This window comes from Lycium barbarum, chromosome 9 (assembly GCF_019175385.1).
Source record: "Lycium barbarum isolate Lr01 chromosome 9, ASM1917538v2, whole genome shotgun sequence".
In the NCBI taxonomy this organism is placed as follows: Eukaryota; Viridiplantae; Streptophyta; class Magnoliopsida; order Solanales; family Solanaceae; genus Lycium; species Lycium barbarum.
In genome coordinates this window covers 113,435,315-113,455,989 of record NC_083345.1, presented here as the reverse complement: position 1 = coordinate 113,455,989, position 20,675 = coordinate 113,435,315, and the positions used below count along the sequence as shown (strand labels likewise).

The 20,675-nt window shown below is 33.9% G+C and overlaps 1 protein-coding gene across 1 annotated transcript; it reads left to right on the top strand.

Annotated features, from left to right (window-relative positions):
- Positions 1-12,969: 12,969 nt before the first annotated feature.
- On the top strand, positions 12,970-16,089 carry LOC132609476 (putative late blight resistance protein homolog R1A-10). The gene is made up of 2 exons (XM_060323459.1): positions 12,970-14,747; positions 14,843-16,089. Exons 1-2 carry the CDS (start codon positions 13,714-13,716, stop codon positions 15,936-15,938), a joined length of 2,130 nt encoding a protein of 709 aa, XP_060179442.1. The 5' UTR covers positions 12,970-13,713; the 3' UTR covers positions 15,939-16,089.
- Positions 16,090-20,675: the final 4,586 nt, after the last annotated feature.

Here is a 20,675-nt window from a genome sequence, read left to right as displayed (position 1 = left end):
TCCTCCTAGTCTCCAAGCAAAAGGTTCCCTATTAGACGTTTCCTCCTAGTTTCCAAGCAAAAGGTTTCCTCTTAGTTTCCAAGCAAAAGTTCCCTATTAGACGTTTCCTTCTAGTTTCCAAGCAAAAGGTTTCCTCCTAGTTTCCAAGCAAAAGGTTCCCGATTAGACGCTTCCTCCTAGTTTCCAAGCAAAAGGTTTCCTCCTAGTTTCCAAGCAAAAGTTCCCTATTTTACGTTTCCCTTTAGTTTCCAAGCAAAAGGTTCCCTATTAGACGTTTCCTCCTAGTTTCCAAGCAAAAGGTTTCCTTCTAGTTTCCAAGCAAAAGTTCCCTATTTTACATTTCCCTCTAGTTTCCAAGCAAAAGGTTCCCTATTAGACGTTTCCTCCTAGTTTCCAAGCAAAAGGTTCCCTATTAGACGTTTCCTCCTAGTTTCCAAGCAAAGGGTTTTCTCCTAGTTTCCAAGCAAAAGTTCCGTATTAGACGTTTCCTTCTAGTTTCCAAGCAAAAGGTTTCCTCCTAGTTTCCAAGCAAAAGTTCCCTATTAGACGTTTTCTCCTAGTTTCCAAGCAAAAGGTTTCCTCCTAGTTTCCAAGCAAAAGTTCCCTATTAGACGTTTCCTCCTAGTTTCCAAGCAAAAGGTTTCCTCCTAGTAAAGGTTCCCTATTAGACGTTTCCTTCTAGTTTCCAAGCAAAAGGTTTCCTCCTAGTTTCCAAGCAAAAGGTTCCCTATTAGACGTTTCACCCTAGTTTCCGAGCAAAAGGTTTCCTCCTAGTTTCCAAGCAAAAGTCCCCTATTAGACCTTTCTTCCTAGTTTCCAAGCAAAAGGTTTCCTCCTAGTTTCCAAGCAAAAGGTTCCCTATTAGACGTTTCCTCCTAGTTTCCAAGCAAAAGGTTTCCTCCTAGTTTCCAAGCAAATGTTCCCTATTAGAAGTTTCTTTCTAGTTTCCAAGCAAAAGGTTCCCTATTAGACGTTTCCTCCTAGTTTCCAAGCAAAAGGTTTCCACCTAGTTTCCAAGTAAAAGGTTCCCTATTAAACGTTTCCTCCTAGTTTCCAAGCAAAAGGTTCCCTACTAGACATTTCCTCCTAGTTTCCAAGCAAAAGGTTTCCTACTAGACGTTTCCTCCTAGTTTCCAAGCAAAAGGTTCCCTCCTAGTTTCCAAGCAAAAGGTTCCCTATTGCTTATTATATTTGCTTATGGCAGATTTTGTTAAATGGTGGTGCATAAAAAAGGTTATACTAGTATGAATTGTTTTATAACTTAAAAGAAACATATAGGTTTAGGCCGTTTGGATTGTGTTATGACATAGCTTTGTGAGAATAAGTTGTCAAACTTTACAGTGTTAGCTTATGGCGAAATGACTATAGTGCATATTGTTGGGAAGAAACAAGCAATAACCGAATTGCACGACGAGGTAACAGTGAAAGAAATACCCAAGTCAAAACTTTCCACACTATTTGAATCAAGAGAAGACAATAAATACTAGTACAAATGGAAATTTGGGCAGCAGCTATACCAACAATAAAATAGCAAAGCAAGTAAAAATAAATCGAATGCAAGAGACACTAAATTTACGTGGTAAAATCCCTTCAAGGTGAAGAGAAAACATCCCGGGACCTCCGGCCTACAAAAGCTCCAACTATAATCAACAAGAGTTACAACAATGTTCTCCAAATGGCTACAACAACAAAGCCGAGCACTGAGAAACAATACATAAAAGATAACACCAAAACTAGTGAAGAAAAGAGAGAAATCACCCCAAAAAATGAGCTACTGTTCGTACTCGAAAACTGGAGCTACATACCACAAAATCCGATCTCTACAGTTGAAATCGAAGAACCAGATGTTGAGAACCCCCAGTTCAAATTTCAGCACGATCTAACGGTTAACGAATCGGGAAACACAATTTAAAGCGAATTGTTGTAGCAGAAAATTTCTGGACGAAAATCTGTTTTCTCTCTCACGTTTTTCTCTCTATATGTCTGCTATGAATTCACTCTTGTGTTCTGAAAATAAGATCTAAATTGATCCTATATATAGAGGAATTTTTTGAACAAAAGTGGCCTGATCCAAATTAAATTGAATTTTATTAATCTAATTTCACATAGGAAGTAAAAATTCAAAAATTTAACACATATTTGCTTAGCGTGTGCTTTTTCTTACACGCTACACAAATGTAGCAATAATCATACTCCACTTCATTTTGAGAAATATTATTTGACAGAAGCCCTCCAATATTAGAGACAATGCTTAGGAGGTGACCATTTTTTCTTTTTAATTATTTATTTGTCCATATCCCTTCTATTTTTTGTGGACAGAAAAATCACACTAGTCAACATCCAGGATGATATTAAAAGTCACTCTCTCACACCCTTGGCGTAACGCATTACTACCTTTTCACCTAACTACTCGCTAAAGAAAGAAGGGAAAAAAGAGAGAAAGAAAAATAAATTAATTCGTGTGGTCCTACTTTAATATCAAAATCTGAAAGCTTATTAGTAGAATAGATTTTCTCAAATCCTAAACTTTCCAGGTGGACCTGTGAGACAGTGAGAGACCGATAGTTATACTATAATATGCAGTCAAACCTCTTATAAAATCATCGTTGGATTTGAATTTTTTTGGATGACATTTAAATAGTATTTTGACGTTATAGGCAAAAAGATAGAGAAAATTTAATTTTTTATTTTTAATTGTTAAATTCTAAGTTTAATCACACTTTGTATAATATTTTTTTTGTCATAAATAGTGAGTTAAATGATTAAATGTTTGATCAAAATCTCGACACTTGTTAATGAGAATCATACATATTCTATTTTTTATAAAGATGGTTAATTATTGTATTCCTAGAAAAGACGATAGTTGTTATATGGGGGATAATTTTACAAAGAGCGTACTGTTATAAAATTAATTGTTGTTGTTATAATTAAAATACTATTATAGAGAAGTTAAATGTAACATAAAAAATGGGCACCAAAAAAATTTAGCTGTTACAAAGAGATGCTATTATATACGGATGATGTTATAGAGAGGCATGCCTGTACATATATGATAGTAGTATATTTTATTCTGTTGTTTAAGTAACTTCTAATTGTTTAAATAATTAAATGCATGTGAAGAAGTGGGAAGCAATTTTTAATTTTGTGGGCTGAAGGATGTGAGTCTGCCTAGTGATTCCATAACGAATTAGAAAATTTCATAAACAAAGTCAACCAAGTCAATTTTTCCTCAAGTAATCAGATTGTAACCTTTTTTCGTCTGAGATATATACTTGGTGTAGAGTGATGGAATACAGGCATACGCAGCGGAAGCAAATAGCTAAGATCGAACTAGAGTGATGGAATACAGGCATACGCAGCGGAATCAAATAGCTAAGATCGAACTTGCATGTAATATAGATAACACATAATCGAGATTTTAATCAAACATAAAATCAGTACTTATCTCTTGAAGCGTGAACGCGGCTGCAAATCGAACCTTCAAGTACGAGCAAAAGTTGTCCACGCGTTCATCCTCCAGTTCCACAGCCTTCTACTGTGTAACTCGAATAATACCAGAATCTGTGAAATTCGTGTGGGCGAATTTCTATGGAAAAGTTGAAGAAACTTCTAAAACCATTCGCCTCCTTATGGAATAAGACCCCTATTTTATAACTACAGGTATAAGGTTTTCACCCTTTTCCAAAACTTGTTGGGTCTTTATTTTCCACCAAGAAATAATATTCCATTTAATTCTTTATTATTCGGGCACAACAGGGATCACATAATTTAATTAACGAGGCTTCCTATTATGGAATTAATTCAAAAAATCTAAATTAATTCTACCATAATAAATTACGAATTATTCCACTAAAAAATCATAACTGCACTCCTCAGTTCAATTTCAAAATCACACATTAAAACTTATTTAACTCCCCATGTTAAGATTACAAATACCAATCAATTAAATTAAATTAAATTACTGACAATTTAATTCATTGACTAATTGAATCCTTTATATTTCTGCTTAACTTACATCATGTGACGAATACAAAATCCACCTGCAGGGTTTTCACATGAGACTTATAAGCATCCATAAAGGGGTATCATCAATCTCAAAGCCGAGACATGGATTCTATCAACTAATTATTATTTCACAAATGTAATTTGCCATTATCCAATTTACCAGGAATACATAGACCCGCAATTGAGTCGTACCTTTTAATAAATCAAAATAATGAACAAATCACATTGATCATAATAATTATATCAAGATTAAGAGTATAAATACATTTAATGAACTAGAGAATTTGTTTTATATATTAAGTACAAAAACACTTATCTCTACTTGGTCTGTTCAATACATACAAAATGTACTAGCACAAGAAGACGGAACTATATCGTTCCCATAATGAAGATACATTATATTACTCTTGTGCTATAATCATACCAATGACTTTGTCCAATTTCCATCTTAGATTGTGAACATAAATTTTATACTTATAAGAACCGACGATTTAATCTTCGGTGTATAAACTAAACTCTATACACTAAATCATATACTATATAAGTAAAGGACACACATACTAGTGCATGATCTATTTAACTCTTTATTAAACAATGAATAAATAATTGTTCTATAATAAATACTATATCCAAACACATGGTTAATAGTATATATCCCAACATAGAGAACATTAGGGGGTTATCTATATTTAGTAACTACATTTTATTTTAATTACATTTCATAGCTAAATTTTGTATTTCAATTAAACAAGGTAACTAATTCAAAACTCTTCTCCTCTTATTCCATTATATCAATCTTTTCCCTCGACCCCTCTCTCTTCTCTCCCTTAACTCTCTGTCCCTTTTCACTCTCTGTTCTCCGACGGAGCTAGCCGCCTCAAAATAATCTCCTAATAATCTCCTTCGATTTCTGACTTCTCATTTGTTGTCCACTAGGGGATAATAATATATTTTAGTTAATAATAGCAATTTGAATTATCAAATTATTCATCTCGTGCTATTATTTTAAAGAAATTTCCTTCTCATTATTGTTCTGAGAATTTTGCTGGCTGCAAAGTATGAAGTGGCGGACTTCGCCATTGACGGCGGACGACCTGAATGGCGGTGCTGTTGCCGGATCTGAGTGTATTTTGCTCAAATCTGAATGTATTTCTCAGATCTGATTATTTATCATTGTTGTTGCTTGAGATGTATTTGTTTTTGTGTTGAATGCATAGAAGGAAATGGTTTCTGGTTGGATCCTTACCAGATGACGGCACTGTTGCCCGCGATGAAAAAATATCTGGCGGTGTATTTTAAGATTTGAGTGTATTTTATTTCTTGTATCTCAAATCTGAGTGAATTTTTTTAAAATTGTATCTCAAATCTGAGCGTTTTTTTTTCTTGTATCTCAAATTTGAGTGTATTCATTATTTTTTTAGTGTAAAATAGAGTGTTTCTTTATGTATTTTTTGCTTGTATTTCGAATGAGATTGTTTTTGTATACATATGAATACAGCGAATTTTTAATAAGCTAAATATTCCTGTATTTTTTTTGCATTTATGTTGTTTGAATACAACCGAATTTAAATACAATAAGTTGAATACAATGTAAAAGTAGTTACGAATGAATACAACCGAATTGACTACATCCGAATTATTTTTATATACAATGAATTTGAACACAGATGAATATCCCTATTTTTTTCATTTATGTTGTTTGAATACAACCGAACATTAATACAATAAGTTGAATACAATGTAAATACAACCGAATTGGAATACAGTGAAATATAACCGAATTGTAATACAGCCGAATTTGAATATATGTTACTGTAGCTACGAAATATAATTAGCAAAAGTGTAGCTATGCCTGAAAAAACCCCGCAAAGTGTAGTCATTTGTGTAAGTTGTCCTTTTTGTTTTTAATTGATTGAGTATAACGCAATTCATGAAGGAGAGATTATCAAAACCAAATTTTGAGCCGATTGTCCTTCGCATGGACTGGTCTTTAATTTTTGGCCCTAAAGTTGCCGGTCTTTAATTTTTGACCCTACTTCTCATTTGATGAAAATTTATGGGCTAAAGTATCCTTGTTCGCTGGTCTATAAACCCACAAATTCGGGGTTCGAATTCCAGTAGAGTAAACTATGCCTTGAGGCATGCATACACAATTTACTTCCCGATGAATGCCGCTATGTATGCAGTTTCTGATTATGATTTCACTACAACTTGAATTTGCTAAAGAATAGACTTTTAACTGCATTACAAAAAAAAATAGTTTTTGTTGTGGAACTATATGGGGAGTGAAAGATTATAAGCTAATTAAGATCATTTGCTCATATAAATGACCAAAATTATTTGTAATCGTTAAGATCATTTGAATATATAAATTATTTGGGTGCTCAGATTAACGTCAAGATGGAATACCGTCTATATTGTACGCTAGTTACGTGCTAATAACATGATCAATTGCTTTAATAAAAACTGAAAAATACAGATTAATGATTCAACTAAACTTAGAAGGATACTTCAAGGATTTTGGTTTTTTCGAAAATCCAAATCTTACACACCAAAATCAGTAATCGTCAGTACTTCTTTCATCTTTTTTTTTTCCTGATCATCTTCTAGGTCTTTAATTCTGCATTTCTGCTTACCGAACATATATAGTAGAAGGTGCAATTTATTTATTTATATTCTAGTTGTATCTAGGATACATATGTATTTACATGTTGATAGTCTTTGAACAAAAGTCCATTTAATCATATCTCGATGCACCACTCGGCACTACCCTATAAAGAACCCAAAAGTTTGCCCTTACACCAAAATTTTTGAACTTAAAGAATCTTTATTACAAAATGACACAGGTACTCACTTAAGATTCTTTATTATAAAATATATAAATTATTTTTTTTATTTACAAAACATAACGATATTTTACGAAACATGAAGGATTTTCATATATTTTTCCCTTTTTTTTGAGAAAATATTTTTTTAAATATATTTAAAAAAAAAATTAAAATCAAAAAATATTTTAAACTTTTTTTAAAAACCCAATATATATATATATATATATATATATATATATATATATATATATATATATATATATATATTTTCCTCAAATTTTTATGTATGAAAAATGTATGAAATGTGTATGTGTAAGCGGAATTTTTAATATAGTTTTCATACACAAAGTTGTGAGCAAAAACTTTAAGCCTTGAATATTGTATGAAAGTTGTTACAATGTCGTTGTAGTTGTATTAATTTTCCAGAAACCTAATATGAACTTTATATACAAAAAATGTGAATGAAATTGAGCGAGTTATACACATTTCATACCATTCTCATACATAAAATTTTGCACGTAATGTTTAAGCCTTGATCGAGATATACGCATTTCATATACAAATTTTGAGCGAACTTTTTAAGCCTTGAGCAAGATATACACATTTCATACACAAAAATTTAAGCAATTATTTTAAGTCTTAAATGTTATATCAAAGTTGTACACAATGTTGTTGTAGTTGTAGTAATTTTACAGAAATCTAACATGAACTTTATACACGAAAATGTGAGCGAAATTCTAAATCTTGAGCGAGATACAAATTTCATACCGTTTTCATACACACAATTTTGAGCGGATTTTTTAAGCCTTGAACGAGATATACACATTTCATACATTTTTCATACACTAAATTTTGAGCGAACTTTTTAAGCCTTGAGCGAGATATACAGATTCCATACATAAACTTTTGAACTAATTTTTAAAAAATAAAATAAAATAAAAAATAATAATAAAAAAAATTAAAAAATTATGTTTTATATAGGGTTTGTATATGTTTTGTAACTAGAAAAATATCATCACGTTTCGTAAATATTTCTCCTTAATATGTATATATACGTACTTTACTCATTCAATAATAGTCACCAGAGGAACAATCCAATTATTAAAATGTTACTACAATTTAAACCGTAACTGAGTATTGTTTAATTGAGTTTCCCATTATGAAGACCCATTTTGATTTGTCGGTGGATGAGCAGGTCTTTGATATTGGTCTTCTTTAATAATGAATTATTGTGGAATGTATGTTTACAGGGCAAAAAAAATCAATTATTTTGCCACGTCAAGTTTTTCTTATGACAAATGTGATTTAGTGATATTGTAAGAGAAAAATCACAAGTTGAGTGATTTTATTGATACAAAACTAACTTAAGTGACTTTATTACATAATTCCTCATAATTGAGTGACCATTTAGGATATTTACTCCTATATATGGAGTCTCAATTTTTCCCTTCATATACATACTTTCCTTCTGGTATGCAAGCAGCAGGGAATTTCATTCTATCTTTCATTAGAGGAAAGGACGCGCAGCGAAGAATTTATGAAGGCAACCAATTACATCTAATTGTGGCCACTCTACTAGTGTGACGGTCACCGTAGCACTGATTTCACTTTGCCGTGAGGTTTTGATCGCGATTTTGATAGTCATAAGTTACACATCATAATATTCACAAGTTATGCTAACTGATGTTCAGCCAAAAATATATATGTTTAGTTATTATTACCTCACATTTTAATACTTTTAACCGTCTTTTAAGTTTTATTATATTGATTTGCGCATAATATTATATTTTATGATGTAGAAATAAAGAATTATAAAATTAAAGAGATTTAGAGCAAAATTAAATAAAACGTGAAAGAAAAAGAAAAGGAAGCAAAAGGTTATAACAAAGAGAAAGAGGGGGAGAGAGAAGATGAAGACATAATGATGAGCATTTTGATTGAGGAATTAAAGTATACAAAATAAGGAGAAGACAACAAATCAAGAAGCAAAAGAAAAAAAGACGAGTACCTGGCAGTGAACGAATGGAGCCAGCGATCAGTGCGCGTCGCAACACTGACGCATGTAGAACTGTTCTCTGATTGTCTGTTGGTTCCGCGCCCCTATTATTTTTTTGGTGGATTTGATTTTAAAAGCTCAGGTCTTTAGTAGTTTATAAATACATATCTTACATGATTTCTCTTTGTAATATTTATTTTTACGTTTTTTATTTGGATGATTTGTTATTTTTTCTCCATGTCTATGTGGAGCTAAACTTTTTAATTCTAGAATTTTGTCATTACCATGAAACTTATGGTTTGACGATTGTTGCTATCTATTGATTTCCATTTTTGAGTTGCTTATTTATTCTTGATCTTAATTATTTGATTATTTGACGAAATAGTTGAGCACTATATGTGGTGCGTGAGTTTGACTTGAAAGAGGGAATTTGCGTACGTAATAAAAATAAATAGAGTCTGTTCGATTTAATCGTTTCGCTACGGAGGAAAGAAATATACCCTTTAGCCCTATTTAGTTGGTTACGGAGAAGTAAATGCGTTCTTGTTACCTCTGGCGACCTTATAAATATAGGCGTTGTAGCAGCATCTACAAGCTTGTGAGTATTTCTAAAGAATATCATAAAGTTAGCATAAATCTGTCAACTAGTCACTTAGGAAATAAAATAGGTAGAACGGTCAGAAGATTCAACTGAATTGTTTGTGGTCATAGCCCTAGATCTATTTCTTCTCTGATAAAAATCCATTCTTTCTTGGTTGAAGTTCAATATTTGTTTTCTTTTAATTTTAGTTAGTTTACAAATATAATTTGGATTTTATTTTTTGTTTAGATAATTAACATTAGTTTAATTTAGTAAATAGTTAATCATAAGTCCATGTGGGTACAATTTCTGAACTTTAAATCCTATATTACTTGTACGATCGTGTATACTTGAGTGTGCGTTTGGGAGCAACAGTTACCTCCTCAGGGCCTGTTTGGAAAGCCACCCAGGTAATTGGAATTGGGTGTAATTTGGTATAATTACACAGTTTGGTCTGTTTGTTTGACCAAGTAATTACTTGGTTAGGTGTGAATTGAGTGTAATTGAGAGGGTGTAATTACACTCTCCAATTCTCAAGAGAGGGTTGAGAATTGAGTGTAATTACACCCTGTAATTACAGAGTTACTTTTTAGTTTCTTTCTTTCTTTTTTGTTTTATTTAAATTTATTTTCTTATTTAATTTATTTTTATTTCTATTATCTTAACTTGTTTTTTATTTTTGCTTTTAATTATTTTTATTTCTAAAATATATTTTTCTTATTTATATTATTTATCTTTTAACCTTTACTCCTTGTGATTTCATGCAATTGCTCGTATTTTTTTTATATTTTTATTTTATTCATTTAGCATAACTGTGCTATTATTTCTAATTTTTGAAACTACACCACTTTGTATTAGAAAGAATGAGTCATTAACAAACTTGACATATAATGACTGATGTTATTAAAGTAGAATTTAGTTGTGAATGGGGTTATAGACTTACATTTTCCCTTTCTTTTAAATTATATTTGCTTAAGTTATGTTGGAAATTACTTATGTAATGTTGGAATTTGACATAAGAGTATTATGTTAATTTTTCTTTTTGGATTTTGAATTTAGGTTATATTTTTGATTTTAATTTATTTGTTTTAATGCTATTGACTTGTTATTTCACATTATATGCTATTTATTTTTCACTTACAGTTGATAGATTTTTTTTTCTTAAACATTTGAATAATGTTATGGCATTACATTTATAAATATTAACTTTTTTTGTCAAATATCCAATCCATGATGTTCTCACAAAGTCTGCTTTTAAATTTTATATTAATTAAATTAAAGTATTACTATTTGAAAAGTATATATCAATTATTTTTTACAATATTAGTTACAAATATATGATTATTAATTAATATATTTTCAAGAAATAATGTGTTGTCAAATACATAATTTAATATCTTTTATAAAGGCATATATTTTTAATATTAATTTTTGATAATTAAATTATATTTTTTAAATTAAACTAACAGTGTAATTATACTTGTGCAACTAAATAGTACGCTTGTAATTACACTGTACTTACATGATGACAAACAAACAGGCCGTTGTAATTATAATACTGTGTAATTACTATGCTGTGTAATTACTACCCTAATAATTACACCAATTCCAATTACCACATGGCTTTCCAAACAGACCCTTAAAAAACTTATGCCCCTATAGGTATAAGTTCGACTTTGAAGGACAAAAATTAAAGACCAGCCTATTTAAAGGGCAAAAGTTAAAGACCAGGATATTTGAAGGGCAAACCGTGCAAGTACTTCCATATTCGTCTTGAAAGAATTAGATTTTCGTAAAGTTTGATAAATATAAACTTTTCTGCTTCTATTTTTGAAAAAGCAGAATTTATATTTTTACTCCCTCCGTTCACTTTTACTTGTCCACTTTAGATTTTTCATGCTGTTTAAGAAATAATAAATGAAGTGCATAATTTATCAATGTGCCCTTATTAATATATTAGTGCATACTTTTATTGAATTTGAGAAATGATTTGAACTGAGTAATTAATACTATCGGTAAAACAAGAAAAATAAAATTATTTTCTCTTGATATGCTAAAAGTGACAAGTAAAAGTGAAAATTTATTTTTAAAATACTGAACAAGTAAAAATGAACGGACGGAGTACTCGACAATAGAAAAATTGTTTTAGTTTGCTGCTCAAAAGCATTTTTTGTTTTTGACCAATCACATTAAATTTTCAAAACTGTATTTTTTCTTGAAAAATGTGCTTTTAGTCTCTGATAAATTTGGCCAAAGAAGCTACTTCATCCGTTTCTATTTTTTTTTTTTAAAAAGGCAGTTCGGTGCACTAAGCTCCCGCTATGCACTAAGCTACTTCATCCGTTTCTATTTGTTTATCTTAATTTGACTCGACATAAAGTTTAAATAAAGAAAACTTTTGAATCTTGTGATTTTAATTAAAAATGAGTGTAATGTACCAAAATATTCTTTGTATCTTCTGGTCTTAAATATGTCACGTAGGATGTTGGGTAAATAATTACTAAATATAGAAAGTGATATTTTTTTAAACAAATTGAAACTGAAAAGAGTATTAATAAACTAACTGAAATGGGCTCTATACCTTTTCCCTATTTTCTTGTTTTTTTCTTTTTCTATGTTGTCGTTTTCCTTGTTTAAATGAACTCATTTTGTTCATTAGAATACTCCACACTCCATAATGGTGTTTAAGAAAAATGAAAAATTGAAACGAAGAACATCAAGTTCATTAGACCAAATTAAGGAAGCAATTAGGTTTGGCCTATGAGAGAGAAAATAAAGGGAAGTGTCATGTAATTTTAGATTTATCCGTCTCCCTTTAATCACTCTATCATAGAAAATTTAAATTTGGAAGGTGGAAGAAATTCTTGATAATTTTTTTAACTTAAAAGAGAGGTTTGAGTCTTCGCTGGCAAAGATATTTGTTAGTAGCAAGTAGTAACCTTTGCCAAAAATTGTGACGAGCAACATTTTTTTGGTATAACAATATAATATCCGTAATCCACTCACCCACTAATTCAAAGTTGGAAAGTGCTTTTTCGTTGCGAGGATTCAAACCTGAAACCTCTGTTAAACCTGAAACATCAGCATTAGCGTTTATGTGTTCAATTTTATACAAGTTGAGACACCTACTTGTACACACCCAAAGCTGGAGGGCATACTTGCCATCTGAGGCCAAGTTTGAGGGTCTGTTTACGTATTATGCCTAGTAATTAATGCAAAGGTTAGTTATGAGGGACTCTATGTATTATTTTATGCAGGGATTAGTTATGCATGCAGGGTTTAGTTATTTCATCTTCTATATATCCTGCATAAAATAATACACAAATTTCCTCATAACTTATACTCCCTCCGTCCCAAAAAGATTATCTTACTTTCCTTATTAGTTTGTCCCCAAAAGATCGACACATTTATATATTTAGAAATAATTTAACTTTATGAGATGATTTATAGCCACATAAATATCTAAGACTTGTTTTGGGCCACACATTTCAAAAGACTTTCTTTATTTCTTAACTTCATGTCAAGTCAAACTAAGACAATCACTTTGGGGAGGGAAGGAGTACACGTTTTAGTTATGCGAGTTTCCAAATTGCAAACCAAATACCGCATTACGTGCATAGCAAAAGAATGCTACCAAACATGATATTACTTCGGCAGGATTTAATACATGAATTACTTAGCTCCTAACCAGCAACCAAACGACCCTCAAGGTTTACCCATTAATGGAAATGTTAATATATTGAACTATCTATTTTTCTTTTCTGTTTTTTGATAGTGGTCATCGACACAGATTAATGTCCAACTTTGCTTGGCGAAGAGGAAGAGCCAGATTCAAGTGGTCTATAAGAGATACTGTTTGGTGTTGCTGGTTGTGATTTACGGTGGTTGTGATGATACAAGATTTATTTGATGTTGCTGCTAGTAGCACGCTGTCGAATCTGTAAGTGGAACTGTAGCTCCACCCCTGGTCATTCTGTTGTTTAAATCTTAGTGGGCATCTTTTAATTACTTTATTTATTTTTGCTGAGTATTGGGTGACTTATGTGCTTTTTGAGCATCAGCACAAAAGAAAGCTATATTCTTCACTTCCCTATTGGTATTTTCCCATTTCGTTCCTTCTACTTTCCAAGCAAAAGTTTCCCTAATGGGCTTTACCAAACTAAAGAGCCAAAGTGGAGCGCATGAGTCTTTCTTCAATTATTCCTCCCTCCACCTTTCTTGTTTACTGATTGAAAAAATAAAATAAAAAAATTATTCCTCCCTCCGTTAGAAAGAACATCAAGTTCATTAAAGTAAAGGAAGCGATGGTCGGCTTTGAGAGAGAGACTGAAATGCTGATAGAGCAACTTGTGACAGGGCCTCGAGAATTAGATGTGATCTCAATTTTTGGAATGCCAGGACTAGGAAAAACAACTTTGGCTAAGAAATTGTATGATCATGAAGCCATTTCCAATCGCTTTGACATTCGCTTGTGGTGTCGTTCTTCCCAATCGTATGATAAGAGAGCTCTCTTGTTTGAATTATTGTGTCGTACTCGTGAGCTTGATGATAGTACCAAAATAATGAGTAATGATGAACTAGCTGAGAAGTTATACAGAAGTTTGAAGGGAAAGAGGTACCTCATTGTTGTGGATGATGTGTGGAGTTCCGAGGCATGGGATGATATAAAGAGACCTTTTCCAGATGATGATAGAGGAAGTAGGATCATTTTGACAACCAGGCTTGAATCGATGGCCACATATGCCATGATCTCTTTGGGTCCTCATCACCTTCGTTTGTTCACAGAAGAAGAAAGTTGGATGCTAATGAAGGAGATGGTATTCAAAAAAGACAATTATTGCCCTCAAGAACTCGAGGAGATTGGTAAGAAAATAGCGAGAAAGTGTGGAGGATTACCCCTTGCAATTGTATTGGTGGCCGGTCTTCTTGCAAAACATGATAAGGAAGTACTTTACTGGAAAGAAATAGGTGAAAGTTTGAAGTCAAAAATGCAAGGTTGCATGGATATAATTGAATCGAGTTACCAACACTTGCCCGTTCATTTGCAAAAATGCTTTCTCTATTTTGGTTCATTTTTAGAGGACCAGAAAGTTCCTGTTAAAAAACTGATACGACTATGGATCGCGGAAAATTTTGTGGAAGCTAGTACTACATCGAAGAGCTTAGAGTTGGTTGCAATGGATTACTTGATGGATTTAATAAGGAGCAACCTAGTGATGGTAGCTAAAATAAATTTTTCAGGGGAGCTCAAAGCCGTCAACATTCATGATTTAATACATGAATTTAGCTTGGTAAAAGCTAAATATGGCAACTTTTTGCTGAAGATACATGATCAGCTGTAAGTGAAACCAATTTAATTGTGTTTCTAGCTTCTTGTTGTTTATTATAATAATCAATTAATGGCTCTGACACTTACTCTCCTTCTTTAACCAGTGTGACTATATTTCCATCTTCAAAAGTTAGTTCTAGACATATGAATATCGTTGCACCAGCTTGTGAAGTTAGTTTTGGGCGAACTATCACCACCTTACGATTCATTCCCAGTGTATATTCTCCTTTGGTCGATTTAGATTTGACTAGATCATGGAAACACCTGAGAGTGTTAGATTTGAGTTCCGTAAAGCTGCGTAAGGCACTTGTATATGCATTACAATACCTGATTCATTTGAAGTATTTGGAGCTGCAGTATTCTGATTACATTCCGTATCCAATATGCAACCTAAAGGAGCTAGAGACATTTATAGTGACCGGAATCTATCATAAAACCTGCATTCCAAATTCCATTTGGGATATGACAAGCTTGAGACATCTGCATATAACTTGTCTACATATATGTCAACTTTTCGAGGATCTTGACAACTTGAAAACGTGTTCCGATCTGGTTATTAATCATGGGGTGAATCACCAGAATTTTATGAAAAGATTACCCAATCTTGAAAAACTCAGTTGTCGATTATATGGTTCAGGAACAGCTTTTAGCAAATTCTTTCCTGCTTTTGACTCTCTCAGTCAACTCAATTCGCTCAAGATTGGTGTCTCTGGGGCAGCGGTAGATCCATGCGGTTTTGAAGACTTTACATACCCATCAAACCTTAAGAAGTTAACTCTGGTATATCTTGAGCTACCTTGGAGTAAAATTTTAAACATCGGCAGATTATCCAACCTTGAAGTTCTGAAATTAGAGAATCATGCCTTCACAGGGGGACAGTGGGACGTTAAGGACGGGGAGTTTCCTAACCTTAAAGTTTTGAAATTAAAGAATCTAGATATGTCAAAATGGACTGCCTCTGATGACTCATATCCAAGTCTTCAGCAAGTAGTGGTGCAAGGGTGTTGGGAATTGAAGGAAATTCCTGAAAGTTTTGGGAGCAAGTTCACAATGCAACTGATTGAGATAAGATCATGTCGCAACTCTGTTGTAAAGGCTGCCCTCAAAATTAAGGAAACACAAATCGAGGAGATGGGGAATTTTGAATTCAAGGTCATTATTTTTAAGTGGAAGTCAAGTCGTCTTCAGAGGGTTGTTTAGTTAGGTTTCTTTGTCTTGTATTTTCTGAATTAAAATGGAATGCTGTACATGATGTATGCAAGGCCCTAATGTTGCAATAAAAGAGTTCTCCTTATCAGACAACCTCTTCAAGGCCAGATATAGTGGCACGGAGCAGTGGACTTTTCTCTTTTAGCTGGCTGCTATCGTTTTCTTTTTCCGCCAGACTAGTAACATCCATGGTATTTTTTCCACTCATTTATAGCTTTTAAACTGTAATTCTGCAAAAGTTACTACACCTTTTGCCTGAGCCAAGTCAATGTCTAATAAAATTGTCCTTGTAGTTGCTGCAATCAGCTTTTTCCCAGAGGAGGGGATTTCAGCTAGGGATGGTTTTTCCAAATCAAGAAGAACAAAGAACGAATAAAAAAAATACTATAAAAGAACTCCGCGTTTAACCCTTTGTGAGCTTGCTCACATTGCTGGTTCCAAGCCCGGATAAAACAGGAGGGTTGTGATAGGCTGGCAGCCAACACAAAACTTGTGATAGGCTGGCAACCAACACAAAACTTAGCCAATTCAGGATATCCACACAATATGGTCCGTGTGGATTCATATAGCCGACTCCAATTTTTCTCATATATACAAGGTCGTAGCCAAAGCTACTGAGTTCGGATGAACCCATATATCCTTAAGTACATCAACCCCTGCAGCTCAAGGAGTAGGCAGTGCAATTCTGCAAATGATGCATAGTAGGAAACTACTGCGTTGTCCATTGTGGTGTTGGCCAGTTTGTGTATGTTCAGAGAAGGATAAAAGGCCTTGATGATGTGGTAATAATGTAATGTGTTCTTTGGAAACCTAGTAAATGAATGGTGAACATGCACTATCCTATTACCTTACTCTCGATAATTAAAAGTAAATAAGTTAAAATGTTCTCATTTCTTGTACTAACCATGTTATACCTGAAAACATTGTTGGAAAAAAAGTTAGATCTGATGATATATAATGTGACATGTACAATTTTTTTGGTTTTGATAGTATATACATGTGACTTGCTCAATGTGTAAACATTTGGAGTGATAGTATTTTATGTTCTGTTCGGCAATCCTTTTAGGTGTGTTATGTGTAGTGTATTTGAGTTTTTGTTTTGCATGTACATAATAAGTTGGAAAATGTTTGAATAAGCTAGCTGAAAGTTGTTACAACTTACAATATGACAAAATACATAAACATGCCCTCAAACTTGGCCTCAGCTAGTGATAGACACTAAGAGTCCACCTAAACAGATAAGGGACCAGGTTTCTTATCTGTTCCCTCAAGCAAAAACATAAAGTAAATGAGACATGATATTTACGTGGAAAATTCCTTGCTTAAGGGATTAAAAACCACGACTTACCCCAGTAGGATTTCCAACTTCACTAAACTAAGCAACTTCAGATTACAACCTAGGAATTAAACTCTTAATCCCTACCCCTTACAATACCTTTATTGTAAGCCCTTTAAAATAACTCTATTGCAATGACAACTCTTGACTAACTCTAGCCAAGAACCCAAACACACCTTGACAAACTCTAGCCAAGAACATAAACCAACAAAGGTTGTAACTCTGTCCTACTATTACACTTCTTGAAAGCCGTGTAGAAATACAAGTTAAGAACAACAGACAAAGACTCTCAACAAACCTAAGGACTTAAGATATCTTCAGTGGTTGGAAGTTCTTCTAATTGTTAGAGCATTGTTCTTGAGAACACCTTGAGAGGGGTGGCGGCTACACTTGAGAGAAAATGTGATTTTCAGATTTGTAAGTGTTAGGTTAAATAATGCCAACATGTTGTATACATAGGGGACCAAATGAGGAGCATGTGAAAGGCATGTGACAAGGATAGGAACGTTACAATGGTCCTTGTCTATTAGCTGACATGTAGTTATGCTCCTGTAGTTCTGTCTGTTGGAACATTGCCACAGCTTTACAGTTGTCATGTACTGTACAGTGCCCAGGGGACCTGATCAAGGACCAGGTCCTTGGCGTATTTGTTAAATCATCAAAACTCATCAATTTCTCCCTTTTTGATAATAACAAACTCGTAATTGACATTTCCCCTGAGAACCAGGTGCCCTTTGCAGATTAGACCTTAACAGCATGATAAACAACAAGCCCTTTGCAGATTAGACCTTAACAACATGATAAGCAACAAGACGCATCAACATTTTCTCAGCTGAACCCGGAGGACCAGGTTCCCCCTGCGAATTAGGCTCTCAGCAACATGCTAACATTTTCATCTTTACACCTGTGCAACATTTCTTCAAACATAGTACCAGGTTCCCCCTGCGGATTAGGTCCTCAGCAACATGTTATCATTTGCATTACCACCATGGTTCATCTTTACCATTGTGCAGTAGTATCAACACTAGTGAATAATTAACAATCAATTTCCATTTTTAGAGCACCAGTCATCAATTTATTCCCCCTTTTGGCATCATTGAAAATAGACTTAAGATTAGCACAAGCCTAAAGAAGTTCAGTGACATTAACTCATGGCCACTCGAGCAACACATCATGAGCAAAAACAGGAACAACATAGCATTAAAACAGAGTAATCAGGGCACAAACAGAGTAATTGCCCATAAAACAGAGTAAAATTTATCATATCCAAAACATAGTAATCTAAACAGTACAAAACATGATAATTAAACTAACACAAGGGCCAAATGTCATCAAGAACTTAGGAGTAAAGAATAGGGGTTAAAATGAAGGAATGGGCTGAAAGGACATAGGAATTTGAGAACGGGATGAGAAGGAACTAAGGGACGAAAGCCTTGAGGACCCTATAAATTTTTGCACTGGCAATCCTTTGACGCTGAAACATTTGGTCATGAAACTCATCAAGCTTTTCCCTCAACCGTTCATTGTTAGCCCTTAACTTAGCATTTGCAGTTGCCAATTCGCCAATTCACCATTGGGACTAGGTTCCTCTGCCTTTTCAACCAACTTAGCTTTCAAGAGAGCGTTTTCAGCACAGAGCTTTTTAATTTTTTCAGTTGCCTTCTCCTGAGCTTCAATCAGACTAGAAATGGTGGAATTATTGTCAACACCACCGTTCTTTGGCAGACACTCACATTCTCTAAGGTACCCATGGTAAACATCTGCTTCCGAGTGCCCAAGGTAGCCTTTCCATTCTTGACTTTAAAGTGCTTAAAGATCCTGGTCAGGAAAAAAAACCATATGGAAGACTATGCTTCCCTTCCCTGGCATTTACAACCTTGATCATGTGCTCAATCATGAGAGAGGGAAAACTAATGGAATGAAAACCTGCTAGAGCTTCAAGAAGGACCAGGTCCGCGACAGAAGCAATACATCTTCTTTCAGCCCTTGGAAGCAGCACTTTGTTGACAGGCTCAAATAAGAGCTGATGCTCTAGCTTAAGCTGTTTCTTACAGAGCCTTGCACCAATTGCAGTCACTTGTTTTTTGACAATCAGACAGTTGAACTCTTCTGTAGCCTCCCCTTCTATAGTTTTTAGTCCTTCAGTGGGGACACCAAGAATTTCACCAAGCTTTGCTTCATCCATCTCAAACTCTACCCCATTTACTGACAAGATCAGGGTGGAGTCATCAGTGTACATTATGTTGGCATAGAACTCTACCACTTTCTTTTAAAAACACTGGGGGAAAGAGAGACAAATGAATGATCCCATTTTTGAAACTCGACTATCTCCAACAGCTCCTTCATCCCATGCTTTTCAGCAATTTCAGAGTCAAACACTCTGCCCAGTAGCACTTTTTGATCCCTCAAGTTTTTTCTGCCTTTCCAATTCCAAATCCTTAACCTTTTGTTTTTTCTTAGAAGCACCAGGTTCTTCACTGCTTTTTCTTTTCTTAGGAGGTTGAGACGTACTCTTCTCCTTTTCAACCCGTTCACAGTCATAAGCTATAGCATCATCCTCAACAACTGTCTTTCTTTTTTCTTTTCTTCCCACCCACTTTTCTGATAGTGGGTGGCCTATAAACAATGTTGCTTTTTTACATTGACACCATTCTGTTTTTTCAGACCAGAGTTTTTTTTTTTTTTTTTTTAAATACAACGCTTATAATGAGATCATCATCAAAGTCAACCTCTTGAGAAGGGCTAGGGGAACCAGGTTCCTTCTCTGAAGAGGGTTTTTGTAAGGGTACAACAATGGTAGACACAATTCCAGGGTTAACAACATCCAGATTTTCCTCTGAGGGACCAGGTCCCTCTTTTAATTCCCTTGTTTCTAGCACACTATTCTTTTCCCCCGAATCCCTGCACTACCTTCCTTAGCATGTAACACATCAACAAAACCATTCACAGTATCCACTTCACTCTCCAAAATATTAGATATACCCGTTTCCTCTTCACACAAATTCCCATCAAGATCTACATCATAATCTGCTACTCTTTTATCACTATTAAGAGGGATGGAGGATGGATCTTGGTCAGTGGAGATTGGTGCTTTTGGGCGTGATTCTAGCTGTTTTGGATCTGATGGAGTTAGGTTTTTGAAAGGTGAGAGAGTGGGGTTCAATTCTGGTATGGTAGGAGAGGTGGAATCATCTTCAGACATGGTTAATTTTGGGACAATTCGACACAGGAGAGGAAAAGAGAAAGGGTTAAGAACGTTACACAAAGAGAGAGATGGTGAAGTGAGTTTTAAGTGAATAGAGAGACAAAAGCTTTGGCTTAAAAGGGATGTAAGGAACCGATTCTGATTGGTCAACAAAGAACCTTTCTTGCACGCCGGGTTGGTTTAGAAA

What these genes read in the sequence shown, in the direction of transcription:
- LOC132609476 (XM_060323459.1), top strand. Translation starts at nt 13,714, where the DNA reads ATGGTCGGCTTTGAGAGAGAGACTGAAATGCTGATAGAGCAACTTGTG. An exon ending in CTGAAGATACATGATCAGCT is followed by an intron (nt 14,748 to 14,842) that starts GTAAGTGAAACC and finishes TTCTTTAACCAG; the next exon opens with TGTGACTATATTTCCATCTT.